This window comes from Camelus ferus, chromosome 31, assembly GCF_009834535.1.
Source record: "Camelus ferus isolate YT-003-E chromosome 31, BCGSAC_Cfer_1.0, whole genome shotgun sequence".
Lineage (NCBI taxonomy): Eukaryota > Metazoa > Chordata > Mammalia > Artiodactyla > Camelidae > Camelus > Camelus ferus.
The window spans coordinates 10254499-10273705 of record NC_045726.1 but is presented as its reverse complement, the minus strand read 5'-3'; the positions used below and the strand labels follow the sequence as shown (position 1 = coordinate 10273705).

The 19207-nt window shown below is 37.6% G+C and overlaps 1 protein-coding gene across 2 annotated transcripts; it reads right to left on the bottom strand.

The window, feature by feature from the left end:
* Window positions 1-294: 294 nt before the first annotated feature.
* Window positions 295-16730, bottom strand: PBK (PDZ binding kinase). Of its 2 annotated transcripts, none has more exons than XM_006194008.3 (8): window positions 16575-16730; window positions 12092-12169; window positions 10694-10787; window positions 6467-6609; window positions 5749-5918; window positions 4176-4305; window positions 1811-1990; window positions 295-1306 (listed from the first exon to the last, which is right to left on the bottom strand). In XM_006194008.3, the coding sequence occupies exons 2-8, from the start codon at window positions 12147-12149 to the stop codon at window positions 1107-1109; spliced, it is 975 nt and encodes a 324-aa protein (XP_006194070.1). In that variant the 5' UTR covers window positions 12150-12169; window positions 16575-16730; the 3' UTR covers window positions 295-1106. The 2 variants fall into 2 exon arrangements, with proteins under 2 accessions (XP_006194070.1, XP_032326798.1); XM_032470907.1 differs by having other exon boundaries at window positions 297-1308; window positions 1816-1990.
* Between the last annotated feature and the right edge of the window lie 2477 nt (window positions 16731-19207).

Below are 19207 nucleotides of genomic sequence, written 5' to 3'. Positions count from 1 at the left end.
GGTGAGCCATTAATGATGACCTGTGTACTATTGCCTGGTACAATCTCATACTAAAGGGAACCTTCTATTGAATTCTAGAATCATTTAAAGCTCCGAGTGCAGCAGTTCCTAATCTAAGAGTCCCCTCTGTGACAGTAGTTTTTAGTCTAGGCATACCACCTAGATTCACAGCACAATTCAAAACTGAAAAATCCCAGGGGGCTGTGGCTCACAAATAGAAACTAGTGATTCAAATCACTCTCATTTCACAGATTAACAAAACTAGGCCGAGAAAGAAACCCACTCACATTCACTAAGTTTAATGACAACACTCAAATCAATGAAGCACAAAATAAGATAATACATCTGGTAACTAAGCTGTCGTTTATTCTATATTATCCTATTAGAGTACTATTATTTTTACATCAATACTGTGAAAGGCTGAAGATATAGATTAGTAAATAAAAGACAATAAAAGATAGCAGTACAGAAAATACATTTAATAAATTAAAACAAAAATCAAAGATCTGGATAGAGCCAAGAGAACAAGACAAGCCTTTAACCAAAAGTTTTTGGAAATACCCAAGGAGCTACTCTTTCGAGCCAAATGCTCTTGATTTCCAGTGACCATATTTAATTAGCACATTAGCCAAGAAAGGCCAGCAAAAGGTTTAATGTTTTAAAAGATAATTTTGTAATACACAAAGTGCTAATTTCAACAGATCCATTAATAGAGAGTACATGAGAAAGATCATTAATAAAAGTAATGATCACTTAATCCATATTAATGTTAGATAGACATCAGTGTTTACAGCACTTTTTTGCTAGTGTTTTAAATCTGTACAAACAAGTTCAAATACTTGAGGAGCTAGTTTCTTAAACTTGATAGAGAACCTTCTACAACTCAAATGCTTCTCGGCATAAGCACACATGAACTACCTGTATAATAGAAACAGTTGTTCAAATGTTAACAAGATGCTATCTATGGTCCTAAAATAGGCCACTTCTGAAAAGTCTAATAATTGTGGATTATCATAGTAACGCTATACATGTATTACAGTAAACAGAACAGCTATGCAGACGAGCCATACTTGAAGCCCCGCCACTCACGAGTATGAGGTGATCCATCACAGGACATCCATTTCCAGAGCGTCAACAATGTGCGCAGCGGAAGGACGATCTTTAGGATCCTCATTCGTGCACACAGAGAAGAGTTCAATTACTTTCTGGTACGTTTCATCCAGTTCTTCCATGTTCACAGGTGGCCTGGTTCCCAAAGCTGCGTAGTATGCTTCATCATCAAAGTCACTGTCATCAAAAGTTTTATCTGCTCGTGAAGGAGTTGGAGGTTGAAACAATTAAAATCACTTTAACTCATGGAAAAGCGTAGCAACTGCCCAGACTCACCCTCGTGAAATAAGAAGTCAGCATCCAGTATGCTTTTCATTTCACACAGGCCGTCTCTCCAGCTGCCCTGCCCTGAAGTAGTCTAGCTCTTGTCATGCGCGGACAGGTCATCAACCCCAACTCCCTTCCTGTGGTAGCTTTCCAATCTTCTCCGCAAGGGGAGTTTTTAGGGTAACTTTTTGCTCCTCTGGGTTTTCTCAATTTATCTCTCTATTCTCAACTAATCTACATCTCATTTGTATGAGATTAAACCAAGATGGTACCAAATTAATCATCAGTATTAATGTAATCTGTATCTCATGCCACTGAATCAAGCAACTTGCTCTTTTAAATTTTAACTTAATAGAGAAAATACCATTTCACAAGCTAATCTTTAGTTCAAACTTAAGAGACTGGGGTTTATGTTAAAAATGTGTAGTCATACCTTCATCATCATCATCATCATCTGGAAGATTAATGTGTGGAATAGATAAAGTCATCATCTCCCACAAAGTGAGGCCAAAGGCAAATATGTCTGCCTTGTCAGTAATAACACCGTTCTCCTCCAGAGCCTCCTTGGGTTTCCAAGGCTCGGTGCCAATATAATAGGCCTCAGGGTCAGTCACTGAAACAAATAAAACACAGGTAAATGGTCATAAGGGCAAGCACCAGAAACCTCTAAGAAAGGCAAACAAGCCAAAGAAAAATGGGCAAGCGATTTAACAGGTAGTTGAAAGGTTAGTAAATATAGCCGGTAAACATAGAAATACACTCAATGTCTTAAGAACTACCTTTTCCCCATCAGATTGTTAAACATTCAACAAGCTGGTCAGTTGGCAAGGGGGTAGAGAAAGCAATTCTCTTAGAAAGGGGTAGGAACATGGACTGTGGATGTCAAGAGTGCAGACTCTGGAGCCAGACTGCCTTGCCTGGGTTCGAAGACAAGCTGTGTGACCTTGAGGAGATCACTAAATCTCCGTGCCTCAGTTTGTTCATTTTTCACAGTATGCTCTCTTTCAGCTAAGAGAAGTCTTTCTTTGCTCCTGATTGCTAAATCAGCGAAAAGGGAGAGCGTAGGGGCTCTTAAAGCTTCTCTGCCCAGGAATGACATAGGTCCACTCACATTTCCATTTAAATTTTAGAGTCAACTTATCAATTTGATTGAAAAAGTCAGCTAGAAGTTTGATTGGGAATGAATTGAATTTCTAGATCAATTCAGGAAGAACGAATAGTATCATGTCTGTCAATCCACAGTTGTAAACTCTCTTTCCATTTACTTAGCATCTTATTTAATTCTCTCAGTGATGTTTTATGGTGTTCAGTAAAGAGGTCTTTACTTTTTTAATGTAGCTTTATAATACTTAACATCTGGTTAGGAAAATCCCCACTCAACATTCTTCCACGGAATTTTCCTGGCTGTGTTTGAACATGTATCCTCAAGGATAAACTTTACATTTGCTTTGACATGGTTCTAAAATAACACAGATCATACTGGGATATTGTAGAATTTATACATCTTCTAATTTATTCATTTCTGCTTTCCACTTCTTTTAGGGCTTCGTGTTTTTTCTGATTTGAGTTGAATTTCAAAAAGGTTAAATAATAAAAAAGGTTTCCTTTGAGTACTTTTAACCACATCAAACAGGTTTTGACTTGTTCTTACAGCCTCAGTATTTTCTAAATATTATGTAACTGGAATATGACTTCTTTCAGCCAAGAACTATTTACAATTATTTTAAATTCCTGAAAAAGTCGAGTTTTTGTTTCCAGCTGTACTACCAATTCCTAGATTTATAGCACCGAGCTTAATGAATGTTAACTATTAGACTATTTCTACTTTTAGTAATCTGAGGTTTTCTTTTATAACCTAATATATGGTCAATTTTAATAAATATTCTAATGCATAGAAGCTGAAATTAATACTTACCTCTTCTAACATCTTAGTTTTGTCTATTTGATCTATTAAGGATTGAGAATCCTTATTGAAAAGGTTTATGCTAAAATCCTTATTTTTATTCTTTTTTGACAATTTCTCCTTTCATTTCCTAAAGTTTCAACCTTGTAGCAGTTATCTAGCCTCAGGGTCCACGCCAGCTCTCTTTATTAGCAATTACAGACATCATTATAAAGTCATCTATTTATCTTGTCTTTTTCTTTCAATTCAACTTGCAAACTTTTACTTTAGCTAGAAATTAAGGAGTATATAAAGTTCTAAACCATATCATTAGCCTTTCCTGTACCTTATATTTACATAAAAGGCAAATTTAAATGTTACTTATTAAATAATATGTTGAAATCAGAGGCTTTCTCTTGGAGGCTGGCTTTTGGTTCTCATCAGGAACATATCAAATTCCCTGAGAAGAGAATGGTTGATATTTAGAGAAGAATGAGTTGCCGGGGCAGGGGGCCTTTATCAGCACCTCTCCTTCCTGCTCCCACTCCAGGTCTTCTAGCAGTTTCCCAAATCTGGTCACTATGCTGATGCTAAATGAATTCCTTCATAAAATCTTATAAAAATGTTATTTTCCATTCCCAGATCTTTACCACTTAAAAATCCCAGTCCAGGTTAGAAATAGTTCCCATGTTTCTTCAGTTAAAATAATGTATTAATAAGAAATCAGTCATTTATATTATATATGTGGCAAGGGAAGGGCTGGAGGCTGAGTGGAAGAGGGACAGGAAAGAAGGGATTATTTTTATAAATAATTTTTTATTTCTGAAGAATGTGAGCTTATTACTTTTTTAAAATATAAAAATTGGAAATTTACAGATTGTATAAAAACAATTTTAAAAATTAGAAAACTACTTACCAGTCATATTTTCATCCAATGGTAGGGAGACTCCAACATCACAGATTTTAATTGTTTCAAAATCACCTTTAATAACAACATTTGAAGACTTTATGTCTCCATGAAGTAGTTTCTTTTCTTGGTGCAGATACTAAAATAGTGGAAATTTTAACACATCTGAGCAAAAATACCAACTAATAAAAAAAAAATATGAAAACCGTCTAACAAAAATAACAAATTAAACTCCCTTCCTAACCTATAGGCTTGTATTTGTCCATCATTTTCAAATTATTTAAAGCTAGAAAAGGGACCATCCCAATCAATCTAGTTCTGCCATATTGACCAGAAATCTGAAGGATTCTTTGGAAATTAATGTCTATTTATAGATAAGCTAACTTTTAATTTTCAAACCATTCTCACATACTTTTACATCAAAGATGCTACTGCAGATTTCAAAACACACTGCAGTTTTACTTTAGGCTAGTAATTTTTATAAATAAGGTTGTAAACTTCATAACTGACACAGAGTTCCCTCAAACAAATTGTTAAGCTAATGCTACACGTAATTCACAAGCAGAGGAGGAAGCATTCACATAATCTTAAGATTTTTGTTTTCTATATCAACCCTTTCTTAGAATTGACACGTTGACAAGTGATGACATTCTTCCATAACCAAAAATGTCCTGCAAAATTTTTTTTTTCATTCATCAGCATTTGAGCACCTACTTTGTGAGCTGGGCCTGAAAATGACGCAGAGACAATTCTTTGTATTTAACTTGGAACACTTACTGTATTTAAGTGCTTCTGATCATAAATTGAATATGTTCAGATATATATATAGCATAACTTATTAACTCCTTTATATACATACATTTGAAATAATTATTTATTAAATAATTCAAATTATTAACATAGCTCATCCTCCCCATTTAAAATTGATTTTTCTATACACACTATATATATTTGGAAATATTGCCTTTTTCCAGTTTCACATTTCATGAATCAACCTGCAATTCTTAACATGTAACTTTGACATCAGTATCACTAGGTAATCCATTTTTCAGTCATCTAACAGTTTTCTGGAGCCATAATTACTTGTTTCAGTTATTTAGGATACAGAATACTTTTACTTCTTATAGTGTGTCTAAGCAAAGGCACAAGAATTTATTTGCATAACACTGAGAATGCTTTTCATTTTACCTACAGATGTACATTCATGATGTCCCAAATTTAACATCCCACAAAGCAATCTTTGAAAGACTTGTTTACAACAACAGAGGGTCAGAGTACATCCCCAGGAATTGTGACTCAATGTGTGTTACATTAACTAATCCAACTAAACCTAATGTGTGATCTCTAGTAGCAAAACTACCTGACTTGGGATATTTCAGGCTATGTGAAGGCCTCAAGCAATACTTAGCTGATCAAAGCAAGTAAATAGAGCACTCTTCAATATGAGAGATTCTATAAAGACTTTAACTTAAGCCAACACCCTCTTTTGGGGAAAAAAGAATTCCACCTTGTAATTATGTATATAAAGTATTTAGTTTTTTCATGTTCCACAAAACTCATTCAAAATATACCACACAGTTACCTTTAACCCTCTTGCCATGTTCAAAGCAACTTTTAAAATTATGGCTGCTGGAAAAGGATCTTGGCTATCTTTATTTCGTTCTTCTATTAAGTCATTCAGAGACTTTTCACCTCCGTATTCCATAGCAAGACAAAGACTACCATCGCTGGCTTCAGTGAAAGCACGATAACCTTAAGAAAACATGACATTTCCTTACTGGAATAGGGAAGAACAGCATTTAAGTTTTTAACAGTAATGTGATTGAAAATGGATCTGGATTAACACTGACAGATATACAATGAAACAGCTATTATTTACAAAATGAATTAAGTAGATCTGATGTAAAATGCCTTCATGTTTGCCAATAGTAACACAAATTGAATTATTTTTTAATACTCTATGCCTTCCTTAAATATAAGTTTCACCAGCCCTACTTATATTAAAAATGAAAACAAGGAAATTACATAAACAAAGATCATTTTTTATTCCTCAGTTCCCCATAGTACCAGCATGATGATAACTATATCTATTCCCGTGAAGTTTTAAAGATATACTTCAGCATCTAAAAATGCACACTTATTTTTATTTTAGAATGTTCACATTAATTTGATTCTTGACAAACTCCATCACTATCCTCTTCATTTTTATTAGTGAAACCAGTTAAGAAATTATATATAAACTGTCTCTGGATAAACAGAATACTATACCAGATACTGCTACCAAATAAATCTCAACTTACCTACAATGTTTGGATGATTAAGGCTTTTCAGAATCTTAGCTTCATCAGTTAGTCTCTTTTGATACAAACTTTGATAATGATCATTACATCTAGGATTGATCTTTTTCACAGCCCAAGGAGAATGAGACAAACCTCTTGGAGATCTTAAAAAATAATCAAAAGTGTACAGAAAGATTAATAACCATAATACATTTCAAATGACTAATAAGAACTTCCAAATTTTGACAAGGACTCGACAGCAATTTGCTTTTTAAAAAAATATATATATATTTAAAATATTTTAGACTATCACCACTTCTGTTACATATCCTTTTTAACTGGGATACATATAGCTGATAAATCTATTGATTACAAAGAAAAGTCCTAGTATCTATTACTGGAAGGGAAGGGTTAAAAAGAGAAAACTAGAAGGAAAAAGATGAAATGTTATAAATCTTCAACTCTAAACTTACTTTTCTAATTTTTCCATTCAAGTATGTCACACTACCAACTCCTTAAAAAGCTTTTAACCACATGTACCAGATATGAGTTATAGAATGTTAAAGTAATAAACTTTAACGTCTTAGAAACTTAAATGAAGAGATGTACAAAAAACATTTGGCTCATATATAATCATGCAAAGAGTAACAGACTGTTCTTCACCAAAAAATACTGCACCTCAACAGACTAACCAATCCATCTTATATACCTCTCACCAAATCCTCAAAGACATGTGTTTAAGGCAATAATAATAAACAAACAAATGAGAAAAAATGTAAATGGCCTATTTTCTAAGAAAACTCAGCCATTTTAAGAATATTTAAGGTATAAATGTTTTGAGGCCTAAATAAAGAGACAGGTAGAGCAGTCAGGGGAAGTCTGTGCACCTGAGAAGGCAGGCATTTATGAGTACAGCAAATTATGAAGGACAAAGTACATGCAGCATACGAGCACAAGAGCTAGCCAAAGAGCCTCAAAAGTTAAAGATTAAAAGTTCAACCATAAGAACATGAAACAACAAACTGAACCAAGAATCCACTTAGCTCTGTACTACCTCATGAGCACAGCTCTGTGCTTGCAAGACCTTTTCTCAAAATCAAAAAACATATTCAAAGCATCACTAGATTTCTTAATTCATACACATCTATCATGCGTAAGTTTATCTAAACTATTCTTAAACCTCCAGTTCTAAATATCAATTGCATTTGAGGATGACCTCTTCCATGTCATTTTTATATGAAAAATATATTTTTCAACTTTCAGCAAGTACTCTGTAGCTCTCAAATACTTAGAATTCAGTGAACAAGTCCATCTTCACTTTTGCCATAACATATCCGAATCTACAGAATGGCAAAAATGTATTTACAAAATCTGAACAAAACTTTGCCAAGCTAAAAGCTGGTTCACTGAAAATACTAATGAAACAAGCAAGTTTCCACTGAGATTGCACAAGGAAAAAAAATAAAAGGAGGCATAAATAATGTTGCAAACAAAAATGGGGACATAACTACACACTCAGAGATTTAAAAATATAAATGAATAAATACTAAAACTTTTAAGCCAGTAAATTAAAAAGACAAGATGGACAAATTCTTAGAAAAATCTAAGAAAACTGATGAAAGAAGAAATGTAATCAAGAGCTTACAATTTTCCCACAAAAAATACAAAGCCTAGATAATTTTATATGTGAGTTTACTAAACTTTCAAGGAACCTATCATTCAATATCATATAAACTGTTCCAGGGAATAGAATGAAAAGGAACTATAAGTCTAGTATAATGTTAATTTTTTAAAAAATCAAACAGGGACAGCAGAAAAAAGAAAATCACAAGCTAATTTCACTTATATCATAGATGCAAAAATTCTAAACAAATAGCAAAATGAATCCATTAGTTTATTTAAAAATAACATATCACAACCATGTTGGATTTAATCTAGCAACGCAAATTTGATTTAACATTAAAAAATATAGACTTCTGGACTAAAATGATAGCTTGAACACACACATATATTTTGATCCCTCGCAAGCCCTACTTAAATGAAAGCAAATGAGTATTTTAGGACATATGTCCATTGACAAGGATAGAAATAATGAAGAAGAGACAATAGCAACAAACTTTTGGAATTGTGAAAAGCAAATGACAGTAACTGACTTAAAAGGCCCAATGAACTTCTTGAAAGTTATTTAAAAGCAGATGGATTCCTAGATACCCTCCCAGTTCTATATCACCAGGTAGGTGCCAATCTCTAGTCCCCAGCTTCTGAAGACTGAAGACTGGCCTTGAGAGGGGGAAAAAGCAGTTCTTCAGCCTGAGGTTGAGTGACATAGCTGAGAAGCTGTGACCCACACAGGAACAGAGTAATTCATGACCACATGCAAACTCAATGCTCAGTGAGTTCGCACGTACACCTGTGCCATCAACAGCCAGATCAAGACAGAACACTTATAGAACCCCCACAAGACATAGGATGCCATCTTAGAAAGGAAAGCTTTCAGATAATTAATTAAAAACAAGATAGACAAAAATGAAAAAAATCAATGGAAGTATCAGAATAGGAAGTTGAGGAAATCTCCCAGAAAATAGAACCAAAAGAGAAAGAGAAAAATAGAAAAATGGACTCTCCCCACCAAATAAAAGGTAGATCAGAGATCAGTCCAGTAATTTCAACATCCATCCAAATAATAGGAGTTACAGACAAAGAACAGAAAAATAGGGGTGAAAACGATCAGAGTAATTTTAAAAAATAATTTCTCAAAAATTAAAGAACAGGAATTTTCAGATTCCAAGAAGCCCACACCCATGCATGTCATTGTGGAAGTCAGAATACTGGTGACAAACAAAAGATCATACAAGGTTCCAGGACAGGGGGAGGACAGATAACATAAAATTCCCAGATAAAGAGAATCAGCAATCAGAAGGGCTTCAGCATTCTCAACAGCGACAACTGAACGATGTTCTCAAAATTCTGCAGGAAAATTATTTCCAAAAGAGAATTCTAACCCAGAAAAACAAAAAGGGCCATTCAAGTATGAGGGTAAGATGAAAACATTTTCAGAAATGCAAATTCTCAAAAAAGTATCTCCTATGCATCTTTTCATGGGGAGCTACCAGATGTCCTCAACCAAATTGAGATGTAAACCAAGAAACACTAAGACATAAGATACAGAAAAACAGAGGATCCAATTCACCAGAGAACCAGAGGAAATCTCCAGGCTACCAGCAAATGGAAAATCCCAGGCTGCCAGGGCCTCACCATGGGAACTGGGAGGGTCAGGCAGGAACTGCTGTTTTCAGCGTCAGCCACTTGAAGCTTTCTAATTAAGTCACATACAGTATAACTTTGCTAACAACACATTTCACATTTTAAAATATTTTTTTAAAAAGGAAAAGAATGAGCATAGCCGTGAACCTGTGAGAAATCTTTTCTTTCAAAATAACTTAGACAAGAGTCTTGGACATTAAAAAGTGAAAAGTTCACAAAACTAATAGCACACAAACACACAAAGGGAATGCAAAAATGCTTCAAGAATATCCACTTACATATGAACGCAATGCTATTCTCATTTCATTAGCTTTTTATTAAAATAAGTATTTCTATTTGGAAACAATATAAACTTAGAGAAGCTAACAGCACGCTGGGTTGGACTAGTCAGGGTGTTCCAAGAGCGCATTAAGCAATACATAATGGTTTAATTGTTCACCGCTTACTAGGTACAGAGTAATGAATAAAAGAAAGAACTTTTTAAAAAATGTGTTTGTTGTCATGTATAATATTATTAGCTATTAGCACCTACTCTACTATTTCATTTTTCTTTTAATACAATTTTCGTACTTTAAAATTGCATATTTTTGTCCTTCTTAGTAAACAATGACACAAGAAATAAAAACTTTTACTTCTTCAGAAGAGAATGCCTTCTCCAGGCAGAAGGGATTAATGGTCACTGACATCCCCCCACAACTCTCTGAAGTTTTCCTACTGAGAATCCTGTGTTATTATCACACAGGAACCCTTTTCCTCTGTTCTCATCCCTTCCTACCCAAGCCAAGGAAAAATTATAAGGTAAAATTACTTCTCCTTTAACTTCAGGAGGAAGCTAGGAGAACGTATACCAGGCAGAGCTCTGGTAAAGTTATGCACATACCTCAAGTCTAAATATTTGAATTTTCACATTCCTTTTTGTCTTCAAGTACAGTGGAACTATATATAGTTCCATGTAAAAACGTTAATCTGAAATCTTACACTTACCTTTTCATAAGGTAGACATTTACCCCAGTACCATAGCCAAGCTTTTGCATAAACGGAGAAGCAGGAATGTTTATAAATGGAGTTAAACATAATGCTGAATGTTGGAAAGAGAAATAAAAAATAAAGTTAGTATTTGCAAAGACCTCTACAAATGCATCCTAACATTCTGAATCTATTGTTAAGAATGTTAACTGGCGAAGGCTTTTGGAGAGCAATTTGACACTATCTGTCCTCATTTTAAACGGATGCCCTTTGACTAAGTCTAGTTTTGGGGCGCTATCTTACAGCAACATTAAAGCAGGTGTCAGCAAATGGCCTGTTTTTATTTGGCCCACAAGCTAAGAATTGATTTTTACATTTTAAAAGGTTGTTAAAAATAAAGAAGGTCTCCTGGTTGAATCCTTAGATTTCAAAGAAAATACTAGCAAACTGAATCTAGCAATGTATAAAATACATCATGGCCAAATTGGCTTTATCCCAGGAATGAAAGGTTGATTTGAGATTTGAAAATTAACATGTGAACACCACGTGAACAAAATAAAAAAGAAAACTTTATCTTAATAGAATCTGAAAAGCACTGGACAAAGTTCAATACTCATTCATGATAATAACCAGGAATAAGAGAAAAATTTCTCAAACCAATAAAGGGAATCTGTGAAAAACCTACATCTAACATAACACTTCATCAGGAACAAGGCAGTATGTCCACCATCCCTCTTCTACTCAAATTATCCTGGAGCCAGGGCCATAAGGAAAGAAAAAAGAAAGTAATACAGACTGGGGGGAAAAAAACTGTCTTTATTCATCTACAACATTACCAGCTATGTACACCATCCTAAGCAATCTACAAAAAAGCTAATAGAATAAGTAAGTTCAGCCTGGTTGTAGGATACAAGGTTAATATACAAAAATCTATATACTAAAAATGAACAACACAGATCTTCTCCTATGTTATCTTCTAGAAATTTTATAATTTTAGCTATTTTTGCATATGATGTGAGCTCAGGGTCAATTTGCATATGGATATAGAATTGTTTTTATTGGTTGAAAAGATTATCCTTTGTCCACTGAACTACCTTGGAAAATATCTTTCCCTCACAAGAGCAATGCAAGTGTGAGAAGAGGGGAAAGGTACAGTAGTTCCTTACTGGTCCCAGTGAAGTTGATTCTTCACCAAAGAGAACCTACAAGTCTGTTAGAATGTCAGTAAAATGAGCTCGTAGATGATCAAACCCTGGCCTACAAAATAAGTCTTATTTCTTAAGATCAATACTATAAAGAGGACTCATACTAAAACGGCTTGTGTATGAAAGATCATAATTAAAGGACCAAACTAAAATAATACAAAAACATTTCTGATAGCAATGACCATGAAGAAAGGTTTTCTATCTATCGTACCAGATTTCTTTTTTTCAAGTAATTTGCTTGGTGTCTTGAAATTATTGGTTTCTTCCATTGTAACGATCACTTAAGGTCCTATGATGAAAATAAACAGAAACGTTACACTGCAGTTATAAAGAACATCTCTCTCATTCATGAAGAACAAATTCCTGTAATACTATCACTCATTTACATAAAATTTGAGAACTGAAGAAGAACAAGACAAATATCTAGTCCAATTTTATTTACAATGAGAAAACTGAAACCCAGAGAAGTACAATTACATACCCAAGGTCATGGTGTTAATGATTGTGGGGCTTTTTGGTTTTAATTAATAAGTAATAGACACACTTGGTTAAAAAAAATCACCTAGTACCCTGCCACACCTCCTGGGAGTAGTTATTAACAGGTCTTTTACATCCTTTAAAGAGAATGTCAATGCAAGCAGCATTATTCAGAACAGCCGAAAGGGGAAACAGAAATAGCTATCAGATGATAAATGGATTAAAAAAAAGATTATTCAGTTGTAAAAGGGGATAAAGCACTGATACACACTACAACGTGAAAGAACCTTGAAAACATTATGCTCAGTGAAAGAATCCAGACACTAGAGGCCACATACATGACTGCTTTTACACAAAGTATCCATAATAGGCAAATCCATAGACAGAAAATAAGTAAGTAGTTGCCAGGGGCCGAGGGGAGGAGAGAATGTGGACTGACTGTAAGTGGATGTGGGCTTTCTTTTCTGGGTGATGAAAATGTTCTAAAATTAGGTAGTGGTTTAATATATTCAATTCTAACTATTCAAAAAAACATTGAATGGTGCACTTTCAAAGAGTCAATTTTATGATATGTGAATTATATCTCAACAAGCTGTTATTTTTAAATTGTCTATGAAAATAAAATCTACAGACTGCATACACAAGCAAGTTAGTCCAAGCTTTTTATTTGTTCTGTAACATATTTCTTAAAGAATCTTTATTTTTAAATTTAATTTTTCTTTAAAAAAAGTTAGGTTTCATATTAGATTTATTGTAAAGCAAACTGTTCCTACATGCCTAGAAGCTCATTTGGATTGTCTACAAAAAACTGGGAGGCAGAGAGAATATTTGCTTAAATGTTGTGTAGAGCCCCTAAGACCCCTTAATAATAGCATCTTTAAAAACTCTGTGCCAAGAAAAAAAAATCAGCAAAGGCCCAGCTTTAATTGTCTATTTATTCAGGAGCCTATTCACTTTTTAAAATGTAGCTACAATCACCACTGTCTTCAGATTTCCCTGAATTTAACTGAAGATCCCCTTCTTATGCATTTGCCAAAAACATTCTAATTTAATCAAGTGACACGTTTAACAGGAAAGAACAGGTTTCAGATCTTTAGGAGAAGATATACTATGTTAACAGAGTAGGTTGGAGGAGGCATTTCTACTTTGGAACTAATTTCCCCTGCGAGACTCTGCTTCCGCTTCTTCCATCTCCAGCCTTCCTCAGAGGAAGCTGGGAAGGAGCACCTTGAGGCTCTAAGACTTCTCTCCACCCGTGGGAAGCTACTGTTCCCTCAGTCAGCACACACCTACACAGCACGTACCGCACTAGCCACTGGAGACACAGCATCAAACAAGACCCAAACGAAGAGTAAGATAAATATATAAAATAATGATACCTAGTCAGGGAAAATATACACCAATGAAGGCAGGCAAAGGGGCTTGAAATCTGAGTTAGGGTGGTCAAGGGATGTCTCTTTGAAGGAAGTGAGAGAGCAAGCCCAAACAGGCTGGCCAGACAGAGGAAGCCGTAAATACAAAGACCCTGAGGCAGAAATGTTCAAGAACAAGTCTATGAGGGCAGAGCTAGCAGGAGGGAGAAGGAAACGAAGTCAAAGTCTGGGGATGGAGGATGGCAAATCACACAGAGCCCTGCCGCCATCACGACCTTGGCTTTTATTCAGAGCTTTAGTCACAGTAAGGATTTCAGCTTTTACTGAGAAACGGGAAGCTATTAGAGGGTTTTGAGCAGAGGAGTGATATACTTTGTCTTATGTTTCAAGTGGATCACTCTGACTTGTGTTTATTAACTGAAGGGGAAGGATGGAGGCAATCAGACCAATCAGATGGCTATTTCAACAATCAGGAGAGAGAATGGTGGCTTGCATCAGGATGGTAGCAGTAGAGGTGGTGAGAAATGGTTGGGTTCTGGATATTTTGAATCTGGAACCAAAAGGATTTCCTGTTTGGACTGTTAGAAATGAGAGAAAAGTCAACGATGGCTCCAAGTTTTCAGACTGAGTAACTGAAAGAACAGAGGTGCCTCTGTTGAAACCGGGAACTCAATTTCGAATGCCTAATTAGACATCCAAGGAGAAATGTGAAATAGGCAGCTGGATATGGGTCTGGAATCCAAGACAAAGATACATATTTGTGGGATATCAGGATGTATGTGGTATTAAAGCCAAGAGACTGGGTAAAATCGCTTAGAAAACAGAGCCCTGAGGAATCTCACCTGGAGAAATGAGGAACAAAAGCAGCAGCCTGAGAAGGGACCAGAAAAGTAGGATGCAAATAACCTGGCAAGTATGGCCTCCTGGAAATGTTACTGCCGTCTGTGTCCCACTGCCTCCCCCCTCAGCATTAAGGAGGATTTGATACTGAGATAGGCCGGGGCCCGGGACCCGCTACCGGAGTGCCTGCTCTTGCACAAGGGGGCAATCATGAACAAAAAGATGCAAAAAGGCCGCAAACCAACGGCCGCTTCTGAGGTGCCGGGAGCAAAAGCAGGGTTCTCTGCATGATCCCTGCACACAGCACCACCAAGGGTGGGCAGACCACCTAAGTCACCCCTCCGGCCTGACCCTCTGATCTGTCTCACCCTCACTCCGTTTAAGGAACCAACCTGCCCCCCTTGGAGAGTGAGCAAGGCCACCTGTTACTTGTTTTCACTCCCTGGCGCTGTAGCAGGAGTTCCAATAAAGCCTTGCCAGAATTCCTCATCTGACCTGACCTCGCTCATCAATTTCTATTGATTAAAGAGTCCAAAGACCCGGGAGAGTGCTAAAAGTAAAATCTCTCTCCAATTAAAAATACCTAAGTTTAAACAGAAGCCTTTTAACATTTCATTACATTCAGGATGCTGTAGAACTCAGTCCCACCTTCCACTCCAACCTACTTACACCTAAACATATCATATCCTATGCACTTCACAGTTGTCTGAGGCAGCTGTTTTCACGGTTTAGGCCTTAGTCTTCTGACAGATGGCTTCTAGCCACTGGCCCAAACTCCATCTCAGACTTTGTATACACTGTATACACATTCTATATATATCAACTGCTAAACAACCAAACTGTTCTAAAAGACGAGGTTCTTAGAAAGCACAAAATTGTGAATATCTTAGATGAAGATATGTTAGAAATGAGAGTTATATGACCGTGGGCAGAATTTCATAGTTTGTTGAGTACTTAGGATATTTTTTAAGTCAAGTACTGTTTAAGAAGCAGTACTGAACAGTTAACAGGGCTCAGCAAGCTAATCCACAGATCTACTGGATCAGAAGTCAACAACTTTTGGACCCTAAGTCCCCTTAGGACTAAAAAAATACATGAATACTAGTGGCAAAGCTAAAGTGTAGATATGCAGCAGAAAAGGGGAAAAAATGGGAGAAAAAATAAAGACATTGAGAAAAGAGAAGCATAATAGAAAAAGTAGGATGAACAAGAACAAAAAAGTTCAGATCAGATTATTTCTAAGGTCCTTTACACCTTACACCCTCAGTAGGATTCCCTAAGGTAGATGCATACTGTTTATCCTGGGGCCCAGAAGCTTATAGAAGGCTGGCTGCTAAAAATCCTTCCTTCACCTGCTCAGTCGCCTAACTTGAAAACTGGAAGCAAAGGTAGTTGAAAGGTTCAAAGGAGGTCACTATGTTTCATACCCCTCTCAAGCCCCACCCCCGTCCATTCCCACCAGAAATCCTTCACCCGGCGTCGCCTCCGCTATGAGCTGGAACCGAGACTCACTCGGCTGAGCTAAGGAACCACAGCCATCAGGCACAAGCCCCAGTGTTCGGATCTGGTCCACAAATACATATATCCCCTAAAGACTGGGCCCTCGGCTCAAGCAGAGACCTGGGCCTCCCTGTATCCATCTGCAAAGCCATTAAAAACAATAGCAGCATGAGAGATCAGGGCTTCCCCCACCCGTCTCAACACCGTCTTCTCCTACGGAGCTTCCGTAAAAAGTACAGGCTATCAAGCTTTCGCTTCGAGAAAAGGGCAATTTCTTTCTTGAAATCCCCACCCTAACCCGTGATTCAGATGCGCGTTCGGGTTTGGGTTGCAAACATGATTTCTAAGATAACCCCCAGTTCAACCCCATACTCCCAACGTCTTTGATCTTCCTTCCAGGCCCCCAGCTGTCAGGAAAGCAAACGCAGAGTCCTCGGCTGGAGGGGGACGCGCAGCCCCCGGCCGGGCCCGCGCGCCATCAGGACCCGCAGAAGCTCGCCTTACCGGAGCCGTGCGGGGCGGCGACGAGAGATCCAGGCCAAGGCTGTCTTGCAAACTGGTCCCGAGTGGCCCCCAACAACAAGCCGCCGCTCACTCAGCGCCCCACCCACCAACACACGCTCTCGGCAACTGTCGCCGCGACCAGAACCCTCCCAGCTTTGAAAAGCCCGCGCTCCGCCCCTGCGTCGGCCGCGAACTACGGGGCAGCGCGAAGGACACACCAAGCCGTTCCTGCTTTTTCCGCTCTTTCCAGTCGCTTGCTGGTCCCGTTATACTACCCAATAGGGGTATTTTGAAGCCAAATGAAAGGAAGAGACGCGCAAGAGAAGACAAAGTGATTTCTACAGCCACTGTCAGCCCTTCACAGGGACAATACTAGTTAACAAAATTTATGCCTGCATTTAAGGCTGAAATGCTTCCCCAGTTGCAAACACTGTGTCCCGAAGGTGTAATGATTATTATATAAATGTTATTACATATTTATTTGGCCTTGAAGCACTATAACTAAAGATGCATTAGCCTCGGGTAGCAATCATTTTTGGCTGAGAATAAAACAGATATTCAGAAATTTTGGTAACTCTTGTAATCACCACATTCAGTTCAACATTTGTTCATTTATTCAACAAATACTTGCAGAGCACCTTCTAAGTGCCAGGTGTGTATCGAATGCCCACTGCAGAGAATATACTATAGTAGTCATTCCAAGGGGTACAAAGATGAGTAAATTACAGACCTTCCTCCTGTTCAGGAGAAACTTAGAGTCTATGCAGTCCAGGTTGGGGAAGCCGGGAGCGCCCCAAGAAAAGAACACGCGTGCGCACAAACACACACACACACACACACACACACACACACACACACACACACACAGCATAATACAAAAGAGACCATTAAGTAGGTCACTATGATCAAAAACCACATTTTTTTCAAATGAGGAAAAGATGGCACAGAGAGTTTAAGTAATTTGCCTAGAGTCACAGAGCTAATAAACCATAAAACCAGGATGTAAACTCATGTTAAACTTGGACTTCCTCTTTAACAAATGTGTTCAAGATTTCTTCCATCTTGCGCGCGCACACACACACACACACACACCCCTCCACCTCCAGAGCCTTGCCATTCTTGGTCACCACCCTCTCCTAAGAAGAAATGGTTTCACTGCACCTTCCTTCTATTCTCATTCTAATTTTTTTTGCGGAGGCATAATAGAGACTGTATCATCTTTTTAAAAAATCTATAATTTTCTATACTTTTTATTAAGTCCTCCATTTTTACAAGCCCTCTGTTTTCTATTCTCAAGGCTAATCAAGTCCTGCCTAAAGCCAGAGCCTGAGAGCTTCTTAATTAACCACCGCTTGTGCCAAGAAACTCTAGGGAGATGAGGATATTGACACAGGTGTAAGATGAGGCAGAAAATTTTCACAGGAATGAAGGCCCTTGGGTAAAGACTTATAACCATCCTGTTCCCCATCTTGTAACCATAAAAGTACCTCCAGGGATTATCTGAAAAAACATCTGAACTTTACAAGCTTAATGTTACTGCCTGTAAAATGTAATCATTAATCTCAAAATCTTGCACACCAGTCAGTTGTCAGGAAAACAGCTTCCAGCCTGAATTGGTTATTTCTCCAGTGTATGTATAAATAGCCTGGATTCCTTGGCTCAGGCAAAGGAGACCCAAACTCTGTATTTGACTCTTGGCTGGTTGTGCCCAAAGGAACATCTGCATCGTTGCATTTTTACAGCATAAACTCCACCTTCTGCTCCATTCAGGGCCTCCCCTCTTGGCTTTCAAGAGCCTAGTTTTAAGGGAAAAAAAATAAAGGGATGGTAAAATTTTTCCTCCTCTTTTCCACTGCTATTGCATTTAAATTCTCATTGAGGCCGTATGGAAGCTGTTGATTGGCTAGAAGGACAGTGGGAACATTTAGGGAAGAGGAAGGGGAAAAAATGGAGATTTCAAAATTTCATCTTGTTACATCTGTATATCCCACCAGTCAACTTGGCCCTAGGGTGCTGCTCTGGCCTCCTGAAGCCATTGAGTCCACTGCTGAGGCCGCCTGAGTGCCCCACCCCCACCCCACCACGGTGCTTCTCTTCTGGGTCCTAGTTCTAGCAAATGGCATCTCCATCTACCCCCATAGCCTGAGCTCAGAGCTTCCCTTCCCTCACCTACCCAAGTTCTGACAGCTCTTCCTTGTGCATCTCTAAAATCCCCTCCCTCCTCCCACCTTCCTCCCCCTTGGACTATAAACTCTCACTTCTCCTATTGATGACTTCAGCAGCCTCCTAATTTGCCCCCCTGCCTCCGGCCACTACTTTCTTCCAGTAGAGTTCCACACTGCTGCCTGCTTAATCTTTATAAATCGTAAATCTGGTCATGTCACTCCCCCTGCTTGAAATCCTTCAGTGTTCCTCATTAATTTCAGGGCAAACAAAAACAAAAAACAAAAATAAAACCAACCAACAAACAACATTTAGGATCTGACCCTGAATGTCTCTAGTTTGAGTTCCTCCAGCTCCTATTCCGGTCTCCAGTTATACTAAGTTAAGGGTACTTTCCAGAACACGCAGGTTTTCTCTTATGTCTCCAGCACATGCACGTGAATTCCTTTCTGCCAGGAAGCCCTTTCCCT

Coding starts and splice junctions, on each gene's coding strand:
- PBK (XM_006194008.3), bottom strand. CDS start 12,149: ATGGAAGAAACCAATAATTTCAAGACACCAAGCAAATTACTTGAAAAA. Junction 6,610..10,693: donor AATGTCTACCTTATGAAAAG/GTAAGTGTAAGA, acceptor TTATTTTTTAAG/ATCTCCAAGAGGTTTGTCTC. Junction 4,306..5,748: donor ACATGGCAAGAGGGTTAAAG/GTAACTGTGTGG, acceptor CCACTATTTTAG/TATCTGCACCAAGAAAAGAA.